Source organism: Gorilla gorilla, chromosome 15 (assembly GCF_029281585.2).
Source record: "Gorilla gorilla gorilla isolate KB3781 chromosome 15, NHGRI_mGorGor1-v2.1_pri, whole genome shotgun sequence".
Lineage (NCBI taxonomy): Eukaryota > Metazoa > Chordata > Mammalia > Primates > Hominidae > Gorilla > Gorilla gorilla.
The window spans coordinates 92816692-92843929 of record NC_073239.2 but is presented as its reverse complement, the minus strand read 5'-3'; the positions used below and the strand labels follow the sequence as shown (position 1 = coordinate 92843929).

Below are 27238 nucleotides of genomic sequence, written 5' to 3'. Positions count from 1 at the left end.
TGGTAGAGGTGGAGTCCAAAAAAGTATAACTTTAATAATTTTCCTTCCTATCTTGCAACTGTCTGCTCAAAGGCCTTCCCTTATCACCCTATTTGAAACTGCAACATCCCCCAACCTAGGCACACCCCATCCTCCTTCCCTGCTTGATTTTCTGCCACACCACATTTGTTTGTTTGTTTGTTTATTTGTTTGAGACATGGTCTTGCTCTGTCGTCCAAGCTGGAGTGCAGTGGTGCAATCTTGGCCCCCTGTAAACTCTGCCTCCCTGGCTCAAGTGATTATCCTGCCTCAGCCTCCCAAGTAGATGCCTGCGCCAACATGCCGGGCTAATTTTTCCATTTTTTTGTAGAGACTGGGTTTCGCCGTGTTGCTGGGGCTGGTCTCGAATTCCTGAGCTCAAGCAATCCTCCCGCATGGGCCTCCCCAAATGCTGGGATTACAGGCGTGAGCCACTGCACCTGGCCCAGCACTTTTTACCGTATTACATCATGTACATATTTATTTAGTTTATCGCCTCCTCCACTGCCCCACCCCTGCCTCTAAAATAAAATTTCCCTGAGGGCAGGAGTTTTGTTTCGTTCACTGATATTCTTCACAGAGCCTAGAATAGTGCCTGGTATATAGTAAACATTAAACTTTTTCTGCAATTTCAAAGGCAGTATAGCATAGTAATTAAGTCCAGACTCTGGCAACGTCCTGGGTCCAAATCCCAACAGCTGACACCTAATAACTATGTGACCTTGGGCAAGTTACTTTTAAAGTTTCTACCCCTAGGTTTCCCATTGGTTTTGCAAATGAAAGTAATGCCTACCCAAACTAGATAGCCTGTGTAAAATATCGCCTCCATCACTCACAAGCAGTGTGGTCTGTAAAAAAAAAAAAAAAAAAAAAAAAAAAAATACTCTATGCCTCAGTTTCCTCATCCGTAAAGTGACCCACCGCTGTGCTGGGATACAGAGAACAGCCCCTTCAGTTAGTGGCCTGGAAGCCAGACCTCTCAGAAAGGGTCCGGGAAGGCTGGAGTGAGATGGGGTGGGAGCGGCACTCACTCTCAGGAAAGTTCAGTTCAGAGGCAAGCCCTGTGTTGCGGGGTGCGGGGAGCCACGTGCCCTACCCTCCCTTGGCTGCTCGTGGGAAAAGGCCTAGAGGTTCGGGCCGAGAAGAGGAGCGAAAGCACAGAGCCGACTTCCCCTCACCCATCTGGGAAATGGGCTCGGGCCAACTGCTGACTTCGCGCTCGCTGGCGCAGCTCCCTGCGGAGCCCTCGGCGGGGAGGGAGGCTGAACATCTGGATGACATTTCTGCGAGAGCGGCTCCGGAGCAGCGGTCGGGGAGGGAGAGGTGCGCTCGTGCGCACGTGGGGCCGGGAGGGAGGCGATTCCTCGGGGCCTGGGTCTTGTTTTTCTCGCTCTCTACCTCAGCCCCTTCTCCCGCCCCTCAGCCGCCACCCCGCAGCCCCCAGCCCCCGAGCCTCCCCGGCTCCCGACCAGCCGAGCTCCTTCACTGGCGGCCTCGCCTCGCCAGAGGGCACCCTCGATCTTCCGGAAAACGCCACCATTTTTCACTGCCCCTGGAGCGTCTCCAGGCTTCTGCCCGCCTCCCGACTCCGATCTTGTCAATGAAGAATCGGGCCAGGATCGCCGCGGAGCGGACGCCGACCCTCCGACCCGGCTCGCAGGCCGGGAGTCCCCTCTGCGAGGCTGGCATGGCCGCCCCTACCGGGTCCCGCGCCCTCTGCGGACCCTGCCCCGGGTTGGGCCTGGCCCGTGGGCGGCCCCGGGACCGGGGGACCAGGAGGGAGAGTAGACGCCGGCCGCGGACGGCGCGGACTGACAGCTGGCGAGAGGGCGCCGGGGCTGGGGGAAAGGGAGGGAGGGGGCTCATCGGAGTAACTTTCCAGAAAAACAGCCAACGTGTAGCAGGAGTGATTCCAAGAGGGGAAAAAAAGTTCAGCTACCACGTCGAACGAGAGGACTCGCAAAGTATTTTTCAAATGGGCTCGGCTTTTCCTGTGCCTGTTTAAAACATTAACATCGTGCAGCAAAAGAGGCTGCGTGCGCTGGTCCCTCCCTCCCCCACCCCAGGCAGCGACGTCATGGGAGGGAGGTATAAAATTTCAGCAGAGAGAAATAGAGAAAGCAGTGTGTGTGCATGTGTGTGTGTGAGAGAGAGGGAGAGGAGCGAGAGGGAGAGGGAGAGGGAGAGAGAGAAAGGGAGGGAAGCAGAGAGTCAAGTCCAAGGGAATGAGCGAGAGAGGCAGAGACAGGGGAAGAGGCGTGCGAGAGAAGGAATAACAGCTTTCCGGAGCAGGCGTGCCGAGAACTGGCTTCTATTTTATTTTATTTTTTTCTCCTTTTTATTTTTTAAAGAGAAGCAGGGGACAGAAGCAATGGCCGAGGCAGAAGACAAGCCGAGGTGCTGGTGACCCTGGGCGTCTGAGTGGATGATTGGGGCTGCTGCGCTCAGAGGCCTGCCTCCCTGCCTTCCAATGCATATAACCCCACACCCCAGCCAATGAAGACGAGAGGCAGCGTGAACAAAGTCATTTAGAAAGCCCCCGAGGAAGTGTAAACAAAAGGGAAAGCATGAATGGAGTGCCTGAGAGACAAGTGTGTCCTGTACTGCCCCCACCTTTAGCTGGGCCAGCAACTGCCCGGCCCTGCCTCTCCCCACCTACTCACTGGTGATCTTTTTTTTTCTTTTTTTTTTTTTTTTTTTTTTTTTTACTTTTTTTTCCCTTTTCTTTTCCATTCTCTTTTCTTATTTTCTTTCAAGGCAAGGCAAGGATTTTGATTTTGGGACCCAGCCATGGTCCTTCTGCTCCTTCTTTAAAATACCCACTTTCTCCCCATCGCCAAGCGGCGTTTGGCAATATCAGATATCCACTCTATTTATTTTTACCTAAGGAAAAACTCCAGCTCCCTTCCCACTCCCAGCTGCCTTGCCACCCCTCCCAGCCCTCTGCTTGCCCTCCACCTGGCCTGCTGGGAGTCAGAGCCCAGCAAAACCTGTTTAGACACATGGACAAGAATCCCAGCGCTACAAGGCACACAGTCCGCTTCTTCGTCCTCAGGGTTGCCAGCGCTTCCTGGAAGTCCTGAAGCTCTCGCAGTGCAGTGAGTTCATGCACCTTCTTGCCAAGCCTCAGTCTTTGGGATCTGGGGAGGCCGCCTGGTTTTCCTCCCTCCTTCTGCACGTCTGCTGGGGTCTCTTCCTCTCCAGGCCTTGCCGTCCCCCTGGCCTCTCTTCCCAGCTCACACATGAAGATGCACTTGCAAAGGGCTCTGGTGGTCCTGGCCCTGCTGAACTTTGCCACGGTCAGCCTCTCTCTGTCCACTTGCACCACCTTGGACTTCGGCCACATCAAGAAGAAGAGGGTGGAAGCCATTAGGGGACAGATCTTGAGCAAGCTCAGGCTCACCAGCCCCCCTGAGCCAACGGTGATGACCCACGTCCCCTATCAGGTCCTGGCCCTTTACAACAGCACCCGGGAGCTGCTGGAGGAGATGCATGGGGAGAGGGAGGAAGGCTGCACCCAGGAAAACACCGAGTCGGAATACTATGCCAAAGAAATCCATAAATTCGACATGATCCAGGGGCTGGCGGAGCACAGTAAGTCCAAATTCTCGCTGGGGTGTCTGCTCTGAAGGGTCTGAACTGGAGCTGGGAGCTCTGCAGAGGGGGGCCTAGTGCTGGCCACACAGCAGGGTGCCCCAGGATTCACCAGCACCAAGGCTCAGGAGGTGCGATGCTCCTCCGTTGGGGCTGGGGAGGTGGGTGGGGAAGGAGATAGAGCCATTCTGTTAAGAGCCGGCGCTTCTGGGAGGCCAGGAGCCCTGGAGCTGAGCGGCTTGCTGAATTCACATCACATCCTTGACTGATTTTAATTTGGAATTACATTGTGCTGTCCAGGGAAACATATGTATTCTTGCACATGCGATCGTATCAGTAACTGTAAGCATCTGGGTGCCATAAAGGGGAAGGCCGGCTCTGTCAGGAGCCCTTACAGTTCTCAGTGTGGAGACCTCATCTTCTCCCTGCTTTTCACAACTCATTGTGACACGTCTCCGTTTCAGTTTTTCCAGTTCTTGGGAAGAAGAATACCTGCCCCAAATTAATGTCTGTCAAGCTTTTTGAAGCCCAGGCAGGAGACAGCTTCTTGCTGCCTGGGCCCTTTGGTCTACCCCACCCACGTGACCCACGAGACCCACGTGAGCTGTGTGTGTGGAAGGGAGAGGGTATGCACGAATGTTCCCAGGGCCGTGTACTTTAGGGTGACATGCAGTCTTGTGCAGTAGACAGATTCATGTGCTCAAAATGGGCGCCCTCCAGGCCGGTGGGCACGGGGAGAGCGGGTTTTGGCTCTGGATTCGTAGAGGAGGCTGGCGCCCTTTGTGTCTGCGTGTCATGGGAGAGCGGGTGGAGGGGTGGCAGTGGGTGCATGGTGGAGGGGGGGCGGGATATGTCTGGGAGCCTGCCGTCCCAGGAGGCTCTGTCTGCATGGAGGAGCCGGGCGGCTTCTGGGCGAGATGTCTGTGTGTGTTTGTACACGTGTGGAAGTCATATGTGTTTACTGAAGGGGATTTTAAAAACCTCAATACAAGAGAGAGAAATTTGGCAGATGTTGAGAAACTGACAGCCCAGGAAAGAGGAATGTGAGCTACTCGTGGGCCGTAGACTCCGCGAGCAGCTCTGTTTGCTTTTCCTACCAGCAGGTGTCCTCGCCGCCCTGACTACCTCAGCCCAGGCCCACCTGGGAGGTGGGCAGCTCCCGGAGTGGGGTGGAGGGCGTGGGATGGAGCTGGCAGGCAGGGGAGGGTGGTCAGCAGAGCACACAGCAAGGGGTGAAAGGAACCTGGCTGGAGAGAAGGAACAGGAGTGGGTACCGATGGGTGGACCAGCTCTGGCTGGAGGTGCAAAGGCCCCGTTCGCGGCTCCACGCCAGGCAGAGGAGCCTGTGGTTACTGGCGAGGGGTTCCCGCTCCGGCTTCCTGTGGCTGCCTGGAGCGCCTTTCTTCAGGATGTGGCTGCCATGTGGGGCGGAGGCTGGAGGCCGATGCAGAGCTACTACTCCCTGCCCAGGGTCTCTGGGTGGGGCTGGCTCAGAGACCCACAGTTCCCAGAGGCACCTAGCAGCTCGATGGCCAAGGCTCCAACTCCCTGGGAACCCACCAACGCGGGAGATAGTGGCCACAAGCATCAGAGGAAGGTCGAAATCTGAGGCCGGCAGGAGAGGTGTGAGGAGAGTCCAGGGCAAGAGGGCAGGACTCAGACCTTCATGGTCTGGGTCAGCAGGAGGAGTCCAAGGGAGGAAGCATTCTGAGTCACGAGGACCCCCCCATCCCAGAATCCTGAGCTGAGAATGAATGAGCCACGTGGAGGCAAGGCCACGCGGGTGCAAGTGGACACTGATTTTGTGCAGACTCAAGGCACAAATAGCAGATGTCCTTGGGAAAAGCCCGGGCAGGGCCCCACAGATGCTGGGCAGCTTCCAGGCTGCAGTACCAAGACCTTACAACTGCAACAGATGGGTGGATGTGGGGATATGGAGCAATGGTCTGGCCTGGGGCAACGCAGCACAGTGAGCAGGATGCTGTTCAGGATGCTGGGGAGGAGCCAACGCGCGATGCTATGAGGCTCACAGGTACAAACCGGAAGCAGGCAGACTGCAGCTGTTGGAGGTGACTTGGAGGCTGAGCAGACGGACCTGGGCCCGCCCTGCAGCTGGTCAGGTGCTGAGCCCACCCCAGAGAGGCAGACACACAAGGCACACTAACTATAAAGAAGGCAGTGGGCAGGTGCTGAGCAGGAGCAGAGAGCCATCATCAGGGGCTTGCAAGGCGGCGGGGCGGGGTGGGGGAAGGAAGCCTGTCTTTAACTCATGAGGGCAGACAGGGGTGACACCAGGTCTGTGGTGGGGCACAGCAGGGTCTCAATGCCAGAGCCTCTGCTGGGAGGTCATGAGATCACGTTCTGTTCCATATTTCCTCACTTCTGGCCACTTCCCTGACCCAGTGAACATGCATTCGAAGGAAAGTGACAGTAGGAGCCCGGGCAAGGAGATAGAGGTCCCTGGAGAGGAAAATGAAAGAGGAAATACTTTTTAGTAGTGCAGGAGAAAGGGCACCAAGGTGAGAGCAGAGAGGAAGGCCTTTTCCTAAATAACCTTTTCTCCCTGTTTTACAGATAAGGAAACTGAGACCTGGATCGCTTAAGTAATTTGTCCAAAAAGAGCAGGGACCCTAACCTAGACATTCTGTGTGCAGGACGCATGTAGTTAAGCATTCATTTATATGTAAAATACACGTTGTAAGTGTTACCTTTAACCTCCTTTAACCTTTAGGGTTCAGTAGAACTTTGATTTATAACATAAATGAATCATGTGTTGGACCAAGCAGGAGAGGTCAGAGTTATTATCTTAGTAACCCAGGTGGCAGATTGCACAATGATAACTGGGTTTGTTCTTCCTTAGCTCTGCATTTTTTTTTTTTTTTTTTTTTGCCCGGGAGATTCATACTGCCACAAATGTTCTCCCTAATTTAATGAAGGAGTTTTCTTTATTTAATGAAGAGTCTCAAGCAGGTTAAGCAACCGCAGCTACGTAAAAGTGACCTCTCTGAGCCTCAGTTTCCCCAGCTGTAAAGTTAGAGATGATTTCCAAACTCCTTTTCAGCTGAAAGAATTTTATAATTCCATCTGGGATGAATCAGCAGAGCCTCTACTGGGGAGTATGGGCAAGACTCTGTAATCCCTTTTCTAATTCTCCAGGATTTTACTGTCGGGAGGGAGTAGAGAGTTTCTCTGACCCCACGTGATGGGAAAGGACACAGCTTTTTTACTTCCGTTGTCATCCCTCTTACAAAGATATCACCAATGTAGGTGTCATTTTATCTTCTGGCTTGTAATTATCTGTCTCTGTTCGGAGACTTGTTGTTTTCAGCCAAGAGCAGCGCTAAGACAACCAGCAAACCCAGAGTTTCTCAGCAAAGAGAAAACTCGATATTTTAGTCTTTCTTCTCTAGCTGCTAAGTGTAGATTTTGTTTATTCTGAGAATTATTCTGAAAATCATTTGCTCCAAGGGCCAATGCCCTCTGCACAGTAGGGGTCAGCACTTCTCCAAGTGTGGTCCAGAGGAAGCTGGAGGTAAATGTAGATTCCCTGGTCCCACCCACCCTTACAGAATCAGAATCTTGAGGGGGTGGAGTCTTGGAGAATCTGTATTTTCAACAAGCTCCTTATGCATTCTTAAGCACATTGAAGCTTAAGAGTCAGTGAACTAGGGCGAAACTTTTCTTAGAGGGATGGCAAACACAAGTGCCTACAGAGACCCGGCAGGAAATGCAAATGATCTGGAAGAAAAGCCACGGCGTCATGATAAACTGCACCAGGACACTTGGTCTTGGGGTCAAGAAGAAAGTAGGGTGTGTGAGACAGGGAGAGGGAGGGGACCTGGAGCCCACGTGCCCAGCCAAAGCAGCAGTCAGCCTCAGCTCTTGCTGGGTTTTGCATTGAGGACTGTGGGTCCAGCTTGATTAGTTCTTCCCGTGTCCCAGAAAAGCAGAAAATCTGGATCTTTCTGTGAAGTATTCCAATTTTTAACATGGGCTTAAAATGTTTATGGGCTTCTAACTCAAAATTTTTAAAGGTGTTCCATCAGCGAAACAACATGTCTAATTCATTTAACGGTTAATCAATAGAAAGCTCACATCATTAAAGCAGTGGTTTCTCAAACTTCCAGAACATCTAGAAGCCATGGTGCCCTTTGCAACACATTGTAATCTGTGGTTCTCAACCCTGGCTGCACGTTAGAATCATCTGGAGATCTTGAAAAAAATATGCCGTGGACCCCACTCACTCCAGGGTAGTCAGAACTGCTGGGGAATGGGTCCAGGAATCATTTGTTTTTAAAGCTTTCCAGGTGATTCTAATGTGCAGCCAGGGTAGAGAAGTACAGCCACACTGATAAATATAGTCCCTTCACTAGAACCAGCAGAAATGATATATACAAGCAAAGGCACACCTAGCCGCCCAGGTGTCTGAACACATTTTAAAAGGCAGTTAACTAAACATGGTCGGTCAGCTGTTTCCTGGTTTTTCCATGCATACTGTACATGAATATTCTTTGCTTATGTTTTGCCCCGTTAAACAAAATAGAGAAAATGGCATTCACCAATATATATTTTTTCTGTGCAATGGAAAAAGTTGCTCAAGATTTAATTTGTAAAGGTGGGACCCCCTAGTCCAGCTCTCAATAATACTAGTGTTCTGTGAGGCATGGCTTAAGAACCACAAACTCGTTTGCAGTGGGTCATTGTCTGAGGCATAGGTTGACACTCTAGGCCCATTTAGTGGAATCTTGCCATATTTTGTTGATGAAACCATCTTCACCAGATGATCTCCCAGATCCCTCCCAGCTTGAAGAGTCTCTGCTTCAATAAATGAGGTATGTTCAGAAGACCTGGGTTCAAACCCCACCTCCACCACCTTCTAGTTATGTGACCTTGGGAAAGACATTTAACTTTTTGAGGCTCAGTTTTCCCATTTGTCAAGTGATAAATTTTACATGTTTTCATTCTTCTCAAGGGTTGTTAGAAGGTCACATGAAGTAATAAAAACTCGACAAAACAAGGTGGTGCTATTACATTTTGCTTATTTATTTATACGATGATTCATTCCACAGATTACTTAAAACATCATTATTCAGTGAATTTGATTGTCAAGAAGATTGTATGTACATTTTCTTTGATCTCCCAGGCAATTCTTTTTTTAAATTAATTTTAATTTTTATTTTTTTGACAGAGTCTCACTCTGTCACCCAGGCTGGAGTGCACTGGTGCAATCTCGGCTCACTGTAGCTTCTGCCTTCTGGGTTCAAGTGATTCTCATGCCTCAGCCTCCCGAGTAGCTGGGGTTACAGGTGCCCACCACCACACCCAGCTAATTTTTGTATTTGGAGTAGAGATGGGGTTTTGCCATGTTGGCCAGGCTGGTCTCGAACTCCTGACCTCCAGTGATCCACCTGCCTCGGCCTCCCAAAGTGCTGGGATTACAGGCATGAGCCACTGTTCTTGGCCTTTAAAATTTTTAATTTTAAATAATAGGGATAGGTCCTCCCTATGTTGTCCAGGCTGATCTTGAACTCCTGGGCTCAAGCAATCCTCCCGCCTCAGCCTCCCGAGTAGCTGAAATAACAGACATGTGCCACCATGCCCAGCTAATTTTTGTATTTTTTATAGAGATGGGGTTTCACCATGTTGGCCAGGCTGGTCTCGAACACCTGAGCTCAAGCAATCCACCCACCTCAGCCTCCCAAGGTGCTGGCTGGGATTACAGGCGTGAGCCACCATGCCTGGCTGCCAATTCTTCTTCTTCTTCTTCTTCTTCTTCTTTTTTGAGATGGAGTCTCACTCTGTCACCCAGGCTGGAGTGCAGTGACACAATCTCAGCTCACTGCAACCTCGACCTCCCAGGTTCAAGCGATTCTCCTGCCTCAGCCTCCTGAGTAGCTAGGATTACAAGCATGCACCATCATGCCTGGCTAATTTTTGTATTTTTAGTAGAGACGGGGTTTCACCTTGTTGCCCAGGTGCCAATTCTTTTTTAATCACTAGCAATTGTGTCCTAAGCTTTGCTTGCTAGTGTCAAGTTGCTTGTGTCAGCTAACTTCTGAGTGACTCTGGCCAAGACCCTCTAGACAGCCATTTCTTCCTCTGAAGAGGGTTGCGCCACATGACTCCTGATGTCCCTTCTAATCATGGGAAATCTATATATCCCAGTAATAGAAAAATGACCTTTCCCACCTCTTTCTTGAAACCTTAAAATTCTCCCCAGGACGTGTTCATCTTGGGGAGCAGATTATGATTGATAGGCTGGAAGAAACCAAAGAGGACGGCCACTAGGGTGTCCTGAGAACTCTCTTAGCTCATAACTTTCCCCATCTCCTGGCTTCCCACTGCCTTGACCCACTCTGACTGTCTCACCAGCAAGTGCCATTTTCCATCTCCCTTCTTTTTTTTCTGAGATGGAGTCTCACTCTGTTGCCCAGGTTGGAGTGCAATGGCACCATCTCAGCTCATTGCAACCTCCGCCTCCTGGGTTCAAGCGATTCTCCTGCCTCAACCTCCTCGGTAGCTGGGATTACAGGCACGCACCACCACGCCTGGCTAATTTTCATATTTTTAGTAGAGACAGGGTTTCACCATGTTGGTCAGGCTGGTCTCAAACTCCTGATGTCGTGATCCGCCCACCTCGGCCTCCCGAAGTGCTGGGATTACAGGCATGAGCCACCGTGCCCGGCCCCATCTCCCTTCTTTTTACAGCAAGGTGCATGTTGCACTGACTTACCCTTTATTCCTCTTGTAGTCACTGGAGCTGTGTTATTTACTTTATTTATTTATTTACTTGAAACAGAGTCTCCCTCTGTTGCCCAGGCTGGAGTGCAGTGACACAATCCTGGCTCACTGCAGCCTGGACCTCCCGAGCTCAAGTGATCCTCCCAGGAGGTGCTATTGTAACTGAAGCCATATCAATAACAGCTCCTTCAAAACCCAGCTCTGTTGTCCTTGATAGGGTTGCCAATGCAAGTAGCTTATCCACATTCAGAGTATTACAAACTTGTAAACTTACACATTACTTAACTATCACTGATTTCTCTCCTTGGTTCTATCTGAAATGGTTTAGGGAATTGTTGGCAGTATCTGTTCTTTCAAAGCCAATTATTAATCAGGGCTTCATTAGACAGCATTCACACATTTGTTTTCCTAACATCTGTTCCATTAATTTTCTAAGAACCAGCGTCAGGCCCACCAGATGGCAATTTCCAGAAACACTCACTCATCCTTTCCTGAAGATCAGTAGCGCATTTGCTTGTTTCCAGGCCTCTGATCCTTCCTGCCTTGTCTGTGACTTCCTCAACAACCCCTCGGGGTGATTATAAGCTCATTCCAGCCATGTCCATTATGTGTGGAATCTGGGTCTATGAGCTTGAATTTCAACTTCGGGCTATTGTTACCATTTGTGCAGAAAGTTTTTCTCTGGGTGTTAATACTGCTCAGACCTTGAGGCTGTCAAGTGTACAGGAGCAGAGAAAAGACAGGCTCTTTCCCTTTCTCTGGCTCAGAGGGGTGGGAAAGAGCATTCACTGCCCACGTCTTGTGGATGGGGATGAAGAGGCCAGCAGGTGACAGCGTCTGGCATAGCACGTGCTGTCAAGGAAAGAGAAAGGAGCCAATGGTGACACACCAGCTTGGTCAGAGGAAGCATCTGGGTTTCTGCCAGGCTCATGATGTGGGCTCTTTGCTATATAAGCCCTGCTTTATTGGGTCTAAAACACAAGGTTGAGATGTCACTGCACTGCTCAAACACTTTCAGTGACTCCCTACTGTTAATGGGTTAAAATTTAACCTTTTAGTCTGACAGGTGGACCCCAATCTATCATCTTGCCCTTTCTCACCTGGCTCCCACCTGCTGTTTCGGGCCCCTCTTACTCATTTGCATGTCCTCCCCTCCCTGCCTTTGCTTCCAGCAGTCACTCCATGTAACATTTCTTTCCTCCCCATCCTCAAATCCTCTCAGTTTTCACCTCTTCCGTGAAGTGCTCCTTGCCATTTCCCTCCTTTGATTTCCTGCAGCAACTCCTGGACTTCTCTGAAAACCACTGGTTTCCTGTCGCCCCCCCACCTGTGCTCCTGCACTGTGACATCTTCCGGGGCACTCTGTCCTATTATTTCTCTCTAGTCCTGTTATTTGGGCCCATGTATTAATACCTCCCCTTGGATATTAACCCATAAGCCTGAGGCTGCAATTTTTTGAATTTTGAAATCAGACCTTGGCCTTGACCTTGAGCAGCAGGATATAAATAACTCTTACATGCTTAGCGTTCCAATAATGGAACACCAGGCATAAATGGGTTTTAATCCCCTTGAAGGCAGGGGTTGTGTCTATTCATGTTTTGCTTCCCAAGGTTAGCACTATGCCTGGCATATAGTAGCTGCTCAATACATCTTTGATAAATGAATGAATGCCCAGATGAACAAACACACGAATAAATCAACTAGCTGTAAGATATGTAAACTACTAGGTTGCTGATAGCTTTCTAGAATCAGTATTTTCTCAAAAAGTAGGAAAAACGGGTTGGAAAACTTACCAGAACTGAGATGTCAAGGCAGTGGGAGGAGGGGGCAATTAGATTTGACTGGCCAGTCTAGTGCCATGTTGTGGAGCTCTGAGGCCACACTGCTCCTTGCTCAGGACTGTGTGTGATTCTAGGGCCACCAAGAATCTTCCTTGTATCTCCACCTTGCGGTCTGAGGCCTCAAGCCTCTAGGGAGGTGGCAGGCAGGACGATGGCCACTTGGTGCCTGTCGGTTGGCAGCACACTGTTCCTGCATGTCTCGCTCATGCTGTGCCCTCTGCTCTGCTTTATCTCCTAGACGAACTGGCTGTCTGCCCTAAAGGAATTACCTCCAAGGTTTTCCGCTTCAATGTGTCCTCAGTGGAGAAAAATAGAACCAACCTATTCCGAGCAGAATTCCGGGTCTTGCGGGTGCCCAACCCCAGCTCTAAGCGGAATGAGCAGAGGATCGAGCTCTTCCAGGTAACTCCTCTCTCAGAGCAGAAACCACACCGACGGGAAAGCTGGTTCCTTTGCCATATCAGGGCACCACTGGGTGCAGCGTTTGGCAGACCTGGGTTTGAATCCTGGCTTCTCTGAGCCTTCGTTTCTGTATCTATGTCTGTCATTAAAACACTTAAGAGTTAGCTAAGGTGCTCGAGGGCCATGGCATTCAGGAACCACTGGTTTCCTATCGCTCCCTCACCTGTGCTCTGCATTGTAACATCTTCCGGGGCACTCTGTCCTGGTCTTGGGTACTCACTCCTTTCTCTGCCCTGTAGATCCTTCGGCCAGATGAGCACATTGCCAAACAGCGCTATATCGGTGGCAAGAACCTGCCCACACGGGGCACTGCCGAGTGGCTGTCCTTCGATGTCACTGACACTGTGCGTGAGTGGCTGTTGAGAAGAGGTAGGTGGACCCTTCAGATGAGCATTTCAGAATGAACCTCAGGTCCCTTAGTCCTCCATGAAACGGAGGGAAGAGGACAGAATTAAGGGAGTCAGAGATCTGGGTTCAAACCCTAGCTTTGCCACTGAGTATCCTCCATTCATTCACTCAACTAATGTTTATTAAATGCTCACTGTAAGACAGGCCCTGGGGATGCAGCCACAGGGATAGGAACTATGAGAAATAGAAAGAGGGCAATGTGACAATGATTGGGTGGGGTCCAACAGGGAAGGTCTCTATGATGAAGAAGTTCATGCATTGACATCTGAATGATAAGGATTTAGCCCATGAAGATCAGAATAAGGGATGTGCTAAGCAAAGGCAACAGGGAGGCCCAGGCCCTCAAGTGGAAATAAGCTTGATTTGTTCTAGCAGCAGCAGCAAACAGATTGGTGTGGCTGGAGCATGGTGAGCTGGGGAGGGGAAGAGGAGGGGAGGTGGTCAGGGAGGTTGCTGGGGCCATATAATTTATTATTATTATTATTATTATTTCTTGAGACTGAGTCTCGCTCTGTTGCCTAAGCTGGAGTGCAGTGGTGCGATCTCTGCTCACTGCACCTCCGCCATCTGGGTTCAAGCGATTCTCAAGTCTCAGCCTCCTGAATAGCTGGGACTACAGGTGCACACTGCCACACCTGGCTAATTTTTTTGTATTTTTAGTAAAGATGGGGTTTCACCATGTTGGCCAGGCTGGTCTCGAACTCCTGACCTCAAGTGATCCGCCCGCTTTGGCTTCCAAAAGTGCTGGGATTATAGATGTGAGCCACCATGCCCAGCCAATTTAATTTAGAACATCATCAGGTCATGGCGAGGTTTCAGGACTTATTCCAGGTGTGATGAGAAGTGTGGGAGTGCTATAACCAGAGCTGGGGATACTCAAGGTACCCAGGAATTCCTTCCTGTCCCTCTACTGGGTGTGAAGTCAAGAGCCTAGGAGAACCCACATGGATCTGCCGACAGCAGCTCTGTTGGGAATTCTGACTCAGACAGCTACAGGGAGGAGGGGCTGGGTGAGGTGATTTGATTGACATCTTTAAAAGATCCCTCTAGTTTCCAGGAGGTCAAGGGAAGAGGCAGGAAAACGAGTTAGGAGCCATGGCGGCAGCCCAGATGAGAGCAATATCTAGGCCGAGACTAGGGCGGTAGCAGTGGATATGACGATCGTATGGATTTGTTTTGTATTTTGAAGGTAGCCAGTAGCACAGGCTGATTAGGTATGGGATGTGAGGACACAAGAGCATTCCGGATAACTTCTAAATTTTTTTGACATCCAGGTGGTATCACTTATTGAAATAGGGGGCCTAGGAGAAGAACAGGTTCTGTTCTGCCCAGTTAAGTTTAAAAGGCCGGGTCGTCATGCAAGTAGAGCTATCCTGGAGGCATATCAAACTTCACATGTCCCAAATATCTTATCCACGCACTGCCTTCACCTGGAAAATAAGGCAATGGTTTCTCCTCTATGTATGCCTCACAGAGCTGTTTTAAGGATCAAATGTATTTGAGCGAACTTCATGGTTTTTACCATGTTTTACAAGAGTAAGCTTTTCTTATTTTAGATAAGGAAACAGGCCGAGAGAAGTTAAGTGACTTGACCGAGGTCGTCCAGTCTGGATTAGAACTTTGGTGTCTCATGACACCATCCTCTGTGTTTCTTTCCCTTTTCTTGGCTCGTACTGCCTGGTCTGATGCTCAGTGGGTTGGGGTCACAGATGGCAGTCCCATCTGTTCCTTCTCTTCCTCTTGGGCAGGGTTTTCTCCTGTCATCAGCTGCTGTAAAGCCACAGACCATCCACATATTGATGCCCAGAGTCCCTGAGGCAGGTGGATCCTTCTAGGTCCTTGGTGTTTTAGGCAACTAAGAGTTAAAGCTCAAAGGCAGAGATTACAAACTATTTGGCCTACATATTGTTTTCGATTTGACTAGTCATCAACAGTTTTGGGTGTTTTAAGTCAGGAGATTTCACATAAAACCTGGACTTCTTGCTGTTTTTGAAAAATCGAAAGATTTCCTGATAACCATCCGTCAGAGACGAGTACCGGCCACCCCTTGAGATGGGGTATGCATCCTCAGTCCCCGCAGCCCCCACCATTCCCTATTGTTCCCCAAGAGTGAGGCTGGCAGTTCCTGTTTAGCATCATGTGCTGGCTCGATTTTCTCACTTACGTGACCTGCCTGGGCTCGGTAGCCATCGAGTTTGCATTGCTTGATGCCCACGGAGCCCAGGCAAGTCACATAAATGAGAAAATTCCCCATCCAAGGGGAATTATCCGGTGGCTGAGTTGGCAGATGGTGGGCTGAAGATCCTGCCCCAGTCCCAAGGGTACCCAGGAATTCCATCCTGTCCCTCCTACTGAGCATGAAGGCGAGAGCCTAGGAGAACCCACGTGGATCTGTCGACAGCAGCTCTGTTGGGAATTCTGACTCAGACGGCTACAGAAAGGAGGGGCTGGGGAAATTAATCTCTTAACTTCCCTGTCTGATTTTGATCAGCTCCACCTGGATTTCTTTGAAGCCCTGGGCACTTGAAGGAGTTCTTATTTTCACAGCTGCAGAACTCAATGAGAAGTTTGCATTGAGAATGATTTCCATCCTCCTGAGACATCAAAAAGATAATTTCGTAATAAAACCTATGGGTCCCCCACCCACCACCCCCACAGCTGCCAATTCTGAGGTTAGTTCTTCATTGGAACCTTCAGTTCCCACTTAGGCAGATACTGCCCACCTTTCCCACAGGGGAATCATCACACAGGTTTGTACTTACAGAAAGCCCATGAGTCTCTTCAGAGTTCATGGCTTCAAACCAGGCAACAAAGGACTCCAAATTGGAGCAGTTGGCGGTGTAGATTGATGAGAAAACTGAGTCACACATGTGGTCTTGGATTCATTCAGCAAACATCTGAGAGCCCTTGTGCACCAGGTACCCAGGCTGCATTCTGGGTCGCAGAGTAGGTTGAAGTCCACAAGGGCCGCTGGGGACCCAGGTCTCATACCCTTGTGCTATTGCTCATATAGTCTGCAGCACCTAGCTAGGCAGGGCCAGGCCTCCCCTAGTAGGCTGGGGAGGGAGCCTCTTAGCATCATGGCTCAGGAAAGGTCGGACACTGGGAAACAACCATCTTGCATGTTGGTGAATGTGTGGGCATCTTCCTTGGTGGTCTCTGTTGCCCCCTCTTTACCCCTCCTTGTCTCTAACAAGAGTTTGGGATCTGGCATCAAGCTGTCAGTGCTTGAATCCTGGCACTACTATCCACTGGTTGGATATCTTGGGCAAGCTGTTTAATCTCCCTAAGCCTCAGTGTTCTTATCTGTACAATGGGGGATAATAGTTCTTGCTCTATGGGATTATTATAGAGATAGAATAAGTTAGTGATTGTTGTCATCATCTCTAAGTCCTCTATCTAGATACAGCCTGTTGGCCAAGCCAGGCCACCCTCTTGTGCTTACATCCTGGACCCTCACTCTCCCCAACACAGCTGTCTGCACCTTGACTTTCTAACTCACAGAATCATGGAACTCACTCACTCCAGGTCTCTTCCAGCCTGCCTTGAACCAGCTTGACCAGGAAGTACACTGTGTTGTTAGGTAGCCCATTTCAGCTACTTTGGCTCCTCCTTCCAGCTGCCTTAACCCAGGGAGAGGGCACTCCTCATACCTCCCTCTCCATTCACTTCTCCTCCAGCTGGGTCTCAGCTGCCTTGTTTTATTGGTCTGCCTGCCCTCACTGAGCGAACCTGCTGGAACAGAGATCTTCAAGCTCAGCAGGCGCAGTGTGCCCCAGAGGTTGCCCTGACTTGGGGTAAAGCAGATCTGGTTAGGCTCTGGAGTTTATGGAAGAAAGGAGCTGGGTTTTAACCAGTAGGACTGGGATGTCCAAGCCAACCTAATGTTGATGGGAATCTCCAGTCTTGTAGGCTTGTATCCTTCTGTCCATGAGAAGGTTGCTGGGCCAGGTTGGACTTTTTGGGGTTTGCCCTGATGGCACAATTTCAGGAAGACTCCAGGTTGTCTCCAAGGCCAGATGCTCACACACATGATGTGTGGCCTCAGGGAGCAGCAAATCAATCAACTCATCAAGAGGCTGACCCTGAATCCAGAGAGGTCCATCCCCCATGACCTCTCCTACACCTGGCCACAACTGGCTGCTATCCCAGGATCAACAGAGCTTCCCAAATTAAGTCTTACCCACCAGAACTGACATGATACCAGATCCTACCTGGTTTTCTGTGTGAAACTACTTGTCTCAGTGCAGACTTTTCATTTTCTTTCTTTTTCCTTCACTTCACTCAACCTCATTTACTGAGTTCCTGCTTCCTTGATTTTGGTTGCCAAAACACATGATCCTACAACTACTAGGCCAATGGGCCGGAGTTGCCCTTCACGCACCAGAATGTCAGGCACCAAACCCTGGCACCTCCAGGCTTCATCATGCTCACTGTCTCCATGCTCAAGTCATCTGGACCCTCAGCCATAGTTCTCTATCATCTCCTCTGTGCTGTTTTCTAAGTTCACAACTGTCTTCCCAAGCTGTTCATCTTGGTGAGCAATCCACATTCCAACTTCCCATCATGGTGAACAAGGATTCCCAAAGAAGAAATGTCCAAGTAATTTTTACCTCGTTGTGTCCTTGTTCCTTAGGAAAAGTATGGCCCAGTGTAACCGTGATGTTCATCTTATCTCTTCTAGAATCTGCCACTTTGTTTAGGCCCACAGTCATGGCCCTGGTAGAAATGCTTGCGTCTTCCACTGAGACGGATTCTGCTTCCTGTTTGCAAGTGACCTTGCCTCTAGCATTGGTTCCTGACTTGAATCTTTTTGCCAGCATTACATCCTGTGGCTTTTTGAATTTGTGGCCTTTTGAATCACAGTCTCTGTGCTTGGAGATTCTTTAGTTACTCCCTGTCCGTAGTCTCTTCCAGTCCCTCTGCCTCTTGCCCTGATCCTTCTGCAGTAGATTGGCTCAACGATCCCCTCTCCCAAAAACCATGTAGATGGCATGAGTTTTTGCTTTCCTTACTGTATCTGTGTACTTTTGCCTCCAAGTAGGTAGGTGACAATTTTCTCTTAATACCATCCTTTCAAAGGGAATGATTATTCCACTTCTGTTTCATGATGGCCACTAGGGTATGCCCCATTTGGTGATTCATAATATAACAGGAATACCTGGAATGTGGCAACGTGCGCTTGAAGGTCCACTCTGAGCTCTGGAGGCACTTTCTGTCTCCTGTGACCCTCAATAGAACTCAGTTCCTAAGAGTCCCTATAGGAGCAGAGGCCCTGGCTCACCCTTGCATGGGTGGTGGGCACACTTCCCCATCACACAGAGGTGCTTTTCTCACTAATTCTGTCTTATTTTGCAGAGTCCAACTTAGGTCTAGAAATCAGCATTCACTGTCCATGTCACACCTTTCAGCCCAATGGAGATATCCTGGAAAACATTCACGAGGTGATGGAAATCAAATTCAAAGGTAACAAAATGAATGTGTATGGTAGGATGGGTGAGTGGGGGGGAAGTTAATGGGACAGGATAGTGCAAGAGACCCTTACCAGACCTCAAGAAAAGAAACCAAGCTCCTTCAGAGAGATAGCCGACTATTTTGTACTTGAGTAATTCTGCTTTGCCCCCAAAGCAATGAGTGTAACTTTCAGTTCATAGCTTAGAGAATGCATTAGCCTCTGGAAGACAACACGTACTGGTAAGTGGTGAAACTGTGTAGGCAAGCCGTCTAGCCTCTGGTCCTAGTTAAATGGGATGAGAGTTCCTCTTTCACAGCGTTGTCAGGCAATTAAATGAGATAATGAATAAGGAATACAGTGCCAGAAATGCTCAACAGATAGGACTTGTCTTCCTCCTCCCTAAAAGAAATTAAGTTTGGCTGTCCTGAACACGAGTGCCCAGACAACTGAGCTTTCCTGATGTGCAGGGCCTGCCTGACCTTGCCCAGGGGTCCTCTGGGTTTGGATGATTGCTTCGAGCCTCAGGGTGTTTGTCCCCGGGGTGTTTGGGTAGAGATGGCGAAGTCGTTGAGAGTCATTTCTGGTTTTCCATTATGTTTGCAAGGAACTCAGCCTTGATGATCTCTGGAGTTCAGGGAAGTTCTCTTTTCCTTTCATATTCCCATTTTGGGTAACTGCGGAACGCCTGAGGTCAGAGGCTTGTCTGGGAAAAGGTGCAGGCCTCTTTTGGCTCAGCGCTGGACAGTGATCTTACCCCACATGGGCTCTATTTTACAGCCTTTTTTTAAAGCCAAAGATTTGACACTGTAACCACAGAACCTTAGAGCCCAGAGGACCTTTGGAGTCCTTACCTACAGGCCAGCTTAGGATGAAACCTTCCCATTTCAGTGAATACTTATCTTGTTCATAAAGATTTTCAGAAAAAGGGATTTGTGATCCAAGTCTCTCATTTATCTTACAGATCTGGTGCCCCTTCCTGAGACCCAAGCCCCTCCTGTAGCTATGTAAATTAATTCCTCATGTTCCTGTCCTCAGTGAGGATGGACAACAGTTGGCAGCTGTCCTTCGCAAAATCGATCTCCATTTAGTTGAGACTCTTTCTAAGTCAGTCTCCAGTCTTTTCCTTTTTTTTCAGATGAAACGGGTTGATGAATTTAGATTTTCTTTCCAGAGCTTGTTTGCTATTTATCATATGCTTCATTATCTCATCTGAATTTTATAGTGAAAACACTTCAAAGACTCTAAGTGCGATGTGAATGTTAACAATTATACAGTCTTGTTTCTTTGGCTCCCATTCAGGCTATCTTAAGTTGTGACACCTTAAATTTTCGGTAGGACTTCTGCGTTATCTTGGTCCATTCACATTTTAAGAGGAAACTCACACCCCAAGATTCTAAGTCTAGAATCTAAAGTGACAATCCAGGGCTGGGTGCGGTGGCTCACACCTGTAATCTCAGCACTCTGGGAGGCCGAGGTGGGCGGATCACTTGAGGTCAGGAGTTCGAGACCAGCCTGGCCAACATGGTGAAACCCTGTCTCTACTAAAAATACAAAAATAGCTGGGCATGGTGGCATGCACCTGTAATCCCAGCTACTTGGGAGGCTGAGGCAGGAGAATCTCTGGAACCCCGGAGGCAGAGGTTGCAGTGAGCCAAGATGGGGCCATTGCACTCCAGCCTGGCCAACAGAGCGAGACTCTGTCTCAAAACAAACAAACAAACAAATAAACAAACCGACAACCCGGAGGTATGTGTTAGGTACCCACTTAGTAACAGGGATGCTTCATAGGTCCATGAAGATTCCTAGGAATCTCAGCAAGGGCTTTCTGCCCCTTGGAAGATTTCTATACAAGGGTATGGGGATCTGAACACGGGGCATCTTTCAGTGGGCATCCTTACAATAATAATGAGTTCTTTTGATACTGGCTTCTCCATCTGCTCTTCCCCTTCCTGCAACTGGACATCAGAATTAAGCTGCACTTGTCCCCCACACCTCCCTCGCAGACTGCACTGCCCCTCCTCCTGGGCAGTGATGGGGCGTGTGGAGGAGGCAGCCTCCAAGGGCTCTGCTCTCCTTAGACAGGAGATTGTCACTTTCCTTCCCTTCTTCAGGCGTGGACAATGAGGATGACCATGGCCGTGGAGATCTGGGGCGCCTCAAGAAGCAGAAGGATCACCACAACCCTCATCTAATCCTCATGATGATTCCCCCACACCGGCTCGACAACCCGGGCCAGGGGGGTCAGAGGAAGAAGCGGGCCTTGGACACCAATTACTGCTTCCGGTGAGCCTGGGCCCACATGGGAGCCAACATCTATAGCCTGCCTACTGCCCAATGGCTAGGTCAGGCCCCAGAGCCAAGCCACACTCAACAGAGGGTCCCTGATGCTGTTCACAAACATCTCCAGGAAGAAGACTGAAAATCTCTCACAGATCTCTGTTTTCCTGGGAGTCCCACTGTTTTTCCATAGGCTAACTCTGGAAGGGGCTGGCTGAAGTAAATGAGGAAAACTCTGTGAGGAGGAGTGTTGCTAAAATAGTTTGGATTGGAGATGCTTGGTCAAAGCCTCTCCATGATTTCCATGTTTTAAGCACTTGTAGAGTGTATGTGTGAGATTAATGTAGGAGTTTCCATTAAAGAAGTGCTCAGTTAGTTCCCTATGAAGGGTCCAAGGATGCTACTGGATGGAGGCAAATAGAATGGTCTCCATTTGAACGGGAAGTTGGAGCTAGAGAAATTAACAAATGAATTCAGAAATTACTGGGTAGCCACAATACAGAGATAGAAAAGACCCAGCTTCTCTTATTCAGGAGCAGTTTCACTGCTCATTTATAACGGGAGGATAAAGTATGCATGCCAACTACTAAAAGGGAGAAGATGATCACCCCCATGAGAGGGTCCGAAGGATTAAGTGCTTTAACTGGGAGCAATGAGTTCACCTATGGACACAGGAAAGGCTTCAGAAGGGTGTGGAATTTGAGCAGAGGCTTCAAGGCTGAGGTTTGGGGATGAAGGGATCCAGGAGGGGAAGCACTGCAGGTAAAGGAAGGAGCATGAGTGAGTCCATCTGGCCTCAGAGGATGCCGAAATGAAGCTGGGGAGAACGAATTGGGAAATATTTAGATCTGGAAACCATGTCTTATGAGGATGGTTGGGCTTGGGAAACTAGGGATGTTCAGATGGGGGAACAGCTCAACAGCAAGGTATAGGAGAGGCAAGGTAGCTGCCACAAAGGCTGGCATGTAGATTTCTTTGTTCCATGTGTCTGTATCAGTTAGGAACGAATGCTCTTAGCCAGTGACTTTAATCATAGTGGATTTCTTGTTCACAAGAGGCCTGTAGCAGCAGGGTTAGGGTGGGCTGGCTGCTTAATGATGCCACCGAAGACTCAGGCTTTCTCTCTTTCCAGTCTGCCATGCTTAGTATGTTGTCTTTTCATCCTTTTCCTTATGGTCACAAGTGATCGCTAGGGCTTCAGGCACCTTGTCCACATTTAAGACAAGAAGGAATGAGGGAAGGGGAAGAGCCAGAAGCTTTCTTCTTCCATCTGTCACTTTCTATAAATAATCGAATATCTTTGCCAGAACTTGCCGTTACCCCCTGCATACTTCTCCTTGTCTGATGGGTCATTACTGGGTCACATGACCACCGCTACTCTCAAGGGAGGACAGGAAAAGGAGCATCTGGTGTTTTCGACTCTGTAATGGGATGTCACAAGGGAGAAGGGGGTTAGGAATGGTTATTGAATAGATAACCAATGGTGTCTGCCATGGTTCACCCTTGGAACCCCCAAGAAGCCAGATTTTGGCTAATAGCTGCCTTTGGAAGTAGCAAGTTCTAGGTCTCAGCAGATATTAAAGCAGAGGCTAGCTCTCCACTTGGCAAGCGGTATTATTGCCAAACAATCTCTGTAGGCAACAGAATTGAAGAGGCCTGATAATCACATTTGGGTGATCTGTTGAACCACGGTTCTAATAGAAGGATATGCCTTATTTGGCTAAATGGCCTTTGGATTGAGTCTCAGCAGTCACCTACTATAGTAGACAAGCTGCATAAACTTAGAATTGATTTCTGGCTGGGTGCACATTAGGAGGGTAACAATAAAACCAACCTCAACAAAGCTGAGTTGGCTAATAACATTCAGTGCTTGGTTTTATGTGGAGCGCTTCATAGCACTGCTTTGTATTGTGATAGAAAAGGGAGCAGGGCCACCTTTGCCTCTTTACTCTTCCTCATGCAGCATTTATCTCTGTTTCTTACATCCTTGGGATCCTGGTCTTTAACACATGAATGTGCCTTTCTGGTTTCTTCTGCCCCATGCCCTTGAACCTGGGATTCCATTGATCAGAGCCACCTATGATGGCATGAAAGGACTCCAAGGGAGAATATGAGAGCATTCATGAAGTTTCTTTTATTGGTGGTTTTCTTTTTAAGTTGATTTTCTATAAATGTTTTTTGTTGTAGCAACTTGGAGGAGAACTGCTGTGTGCGCCCCCTCTACATTGACTTCCGACAGGATCTGGGCTGGAAGTGGGTCCATGAACCTAAGGGCTACTATGCCAACTTCTGCTCAGGCCCTTGCCCATACCTCCGCAGTGCAGACACAACCCACAGCACGGTATGGAGCAGGCTCATGCCATCTGAGGCACTGGGGCTGACCGACCAGGCCACTTGTTAAAAAGAATGAGTGAAGGATTGAATGTTGAGTGAGCGAATGATGGTCTGGGGTGAGTAAAATTCCTCTGGTGAAGGTTCTGATCTTGGCACCCTGACTCAGTTCTACTCAGTCACATTCTGCCCTTTTAAATTCCTACCATAGTTTCAACCAGCTTTTTAATTTGCTTTGTCTAAAGCTCTCTGTACCGTAGAAATTAATTAACTGCCACATGTTACCCTATGTCAGAGACGTGCATGTGGCTGGCAAGGAACACTGAAGTAGAAAGGCTTCTACCAGAACTCTGATCATTCCAGCCTCTCGAATGTAGAAAACTTACTCTGAAAGACAACAACAAGCATGGACAAGAAGCTAATTTGAAATGCTAGGAACAGAAAGTGAGATAGCCGAGAGTCCACAACCCCTGAAACTAGTCTGTCTTTCCCTTGAGGGGAATCAAAAATAGGGCAGTAATTTGTGAAGCATGTTTCCTTCTAGCTCATTATTTCTGCATCCTGTCTGGGGCCCCGCACTCTGCACTTACTAAATGGCTCAAGGCAATGTTTTATGAGAACATTTCTCACCGAAGTGATCAGTTCCAGCTAGGAAGAGCAATGTAAGTGTTTTCTTAAAAGCCAAGATAGGCCGGGCACGGTGGCTCACGCCTGTAATCCCAGCACTCTGGGAGGCCAAGGCGGGTGGATCACAAGGTCAGGAGTTTGAGACCAGCCTGGCCAACATGGTGAAACCCCGTCTCTACCAAAAATGTAAAAAATTAGCCGGGTGTGGTGGCACGCGCTTGTAATCCCAGCTACTTGGGAGGCTGAGGCAGGAGAATCGCTTGAACCCGGGAGGCGGAAGTTGCAGTGAGCCAAGATTGCACCACTGCACTTCAGCCTGGGTGACAGAGTGAGACTCTGCCTCAAAAAAAAAAAAAAAAGCCAAGATAATTCGTTATCAGTGTAGTAACTGTCATATGCTTCAACTCATCACCCCAAACAAGTGCAGTTGTTCTGCTTCTGTCATTGTGGATGAACAGCAACTACACAACTACTCACTCACCCAAACCAGGTTCCAACAGTTCTTTTTTTTTTTTTTTTTTTTTTGAGACAGACTCACTCTGTGGCTCAGGCTGGAGTGCGGTGGCACTATTTCTGCTTACTGCAACCTCTGCTTCCTGGATTCAGGTGATCCTCCCACCTCAGCCTCCCAAGTAGCTGGGCTTACAGGCGCCTGCCACCACAGCCAGCTAATTTTTTTGTATTTTTAGTAGAGATGGGGTTTCACCATGCTGGCCAGGCTGGTCTCAAACTCCTGACCTGAAGTGATCTGCCTGCCTCTGCCTCCCAAGTCCTGGGACTACAGCTGTGAGCCACTGCACCCGGCCCCCAACAGTTCCTCTTAAAGAGCACCCGTGGCCGTTCTAGCACTTGCTCAGCCTCTGGGACTGCCCCTGGAACTGGGAGACTTCCTGGGTTCCAGGCCTGAGACTTGGCCTTCCAACCTCTCACTGACATGTCCCTTCTCAGGTGCTGGGACTGTACAACACTCTGAACCCTGAAGCATCTGCCTCGCCTTGCTGCGTGCCCCAGGACCTGGAGCCCCTGACCATCCTGTACTATGTTGGGAGGACCCCCAAAGTGGAGCAGCTCTCCAACATGGTGGTGAAGTCTTGTAAATGTAGCTGAGACCCCACCTACGACAGAGAGAGGGGAGAGAGAACCACCACTGCCTGACTGCCCGCTCCTCGGGAAACACACAAGCAACAAACCTCACTGAGAGGCCTGGAGCCCACAACCTTCGGCTCCGGGCAGATGGCTGAGATGGAGGTTTCCTTTTGGAACATTTCTTTCTTGCTGGCTCTGAGAATCACGGTGGTAAAGAAAGTGTGGGTTTGGTTAGAGGAAGGCTGAACTCTTCAGAACACACAGACTTTCTGTGACGCAGACAGAGGGGATGGGGATAGAGGAAAGGGATGGCAAGTTGAGATGTTGTGTGGCAATGGGATTTGGGCTACCCTAAAGGGAGGAGGAAGGGCAGAGAATGGCCGGGTCAGGGCCAGACTGGAAGACACTTCAGATCTGAGGTTGGATTTGCTCATTGCTGTACCACATCTGCTCTAGGGAATCTGGATTATGTTATACAAGGCAAGCATTTTTTTTTTTTAAAGACAGGTTACGAAGACAAAGTCCCAGAATTGTATCTCATACTGTCTGGGATTAAGGGCAAATCTATTACTTTTGCAAACTGTCCTCTACATCAATTAACATCGTGGGTCACTACAGGGAGAAAATCCAGGTCATGCAGTTCCCGGCCCATCAACTGTATCGGGCCTTTTGGATATGCTGAACGCAGAAGAAAGGGTGGAAATCAACCCTCTCCTGTCTGCCCTCTGGGTCCCTCCTCTCACCTCTCCCTCGATCATATTTCCCCTTGGACACTTGGTTAGACGCCTTCCAGGTCAGGATGCACACTTCTGGATTGTGGTTCCATGCAGCCTTGGGGCATTATGGGTTCTTCCCCCCCTTCCCCTCCAAGACCCTGTGTTCATTTGGTGTTCCTGGAAGCAGGTGCTACAACATGTGAGGCATTCGGGGAAGCTGCACATGTGCCACACAGTGACTTGGCCCCAGACGCATAGACTGAGGTATAAAGACAAGTATGAATATTACTCTCAAAATCTTTGTATAAATAAATATTTTTGGGGCATCTTGGATGATTTCATCTTCTGGAAGATTGTTTCTAGAACAGTAAAAGCCTTATTCTAAGGTGTACGTCTGACTCGATAAATATCCTTCAATTACCCTTAATTCCATGTCCGCATCTACTAATCAGAGGTAACCAGAATCTGGGGCAGAGAATCTGTCAATCACCAAACACATTGCTTAGCGCAACTCCCCTTACACAGGGGGCACACCGTGCTGACTTCCGCCTGCTGAGAAGACTGCACTGTTGCTTGTGCGTCTTTCCTTCTTGCAGAGTATATTATTCTCAGAGACACAGAGGCAGTGGCTCAGATTGGCAGAAAGCACATATGAATTTGACCTCCAGATACCTGTGGGCAGGATCCCCTGGTGTGAATCCTTGCATATGGAAACATGGTTTATTTACTAACTAACTATAAATTACCAACATCACTGTTTTCGAAAATCTCCCCCAACCCGTATCAGTTGAGAATGAGAGAACATGTGTATGGCAAATGGCCTAAAAATATGAGGCTAATTCTGTTCTCAGGCTAAGCCTAAAAGAGCTAACCAGGAACCCCTTTTCAGATTATGGCCCTCTTGTCAGGGATCTGGGAACCATAGCTCTCTTTTGAGTGAGGCCGTGGATCCCACTGTGGTATGGACATCCACGTGGGGCAGCCGTCCACAGTGAGCGGGCACAGAGCGACAGGCCATCTAGCAGCTCCTGAGAAACACATTCTTCTAGTGAGATCACTTTGCCTCTGGTAAAAGAAAAGTCTATCTGAAGCTAAAGTATGCAGGCTGAAGGATGTGTCTGATGTGTTCATGCCTGTGTGTGTGTACGTATGTGTGTCCCTTGTTCCTTGAGGAGTTCTCCAAGACTGAAGTGAGTTTGGTCAGCACTTTTTTCCCGCTTTGTCCACGCCCAGCCAATTCTAAGGGTTTCCCTCTCAGTCTTCATCCCATGTGGCACCCACTGACTTCCACCATCGTTCGGAGGGCTATGTCCCCGTCCTAAAATCCTGGCTGGCGGGATTATACTCCATCTTGCTCCAGGGAGCCCGGGGGCACAGAGAGGGGATGCAGTAAGCTCGGCACATCAGCCACGGGCTGCTGCTGTCCCAGCATCAGTCTATTCACGGGAGGGCCATTCTCAAATTCACTGGGCATGATAACCCCCAAGGGTTTATTTAAAATGTACAGTTTCAGGCTGCAGCTCTAGAGGTACCTTTAGGACTGCAGTAGGGTCCAGGTTGCCTCAAAACTATTAATGCATTTTGAGAAGTGGTGCATTATACCCGACATCACTCGTCCTTACTTGAGGCTTCAATATAGAAAAGGGAAATAATTTTTTTGGCCCCAGATGAACCCCCCTTTT

General features: G+C 49.2%; 1 protein-coding gene across 1 annotated transcript; it reads left to right on the top strand.

Moving 5' to 3' along the window:
* The first annotated feature begins 2136 nt into the window (after positions 1–2136).
* On the top strand, positions 2137–25947 carry TGFB3 (transforming growth factor beta 3). Its single transcript, XM_004055478.5, has 7 exons — positions 2137–3612; positions 12433–12596; positions 12896–13025; positions 18423–18530; positions 20631–20802; positions 22984–23137; positions 24703–25947. The coding sequence occupies exons 1-7, from the start codon at positions 3261–3263 to the stop codon at positions 24859–24861; spliced, it is 1239 nt and encodes a 412-aa protein (XP_004055526.1). The 5' UTR covers positions 2137–3260; the 3' UTR covers positions 24862–25947.
* Positions 25948–27238: the final 1291 nt, after the last annotated feature.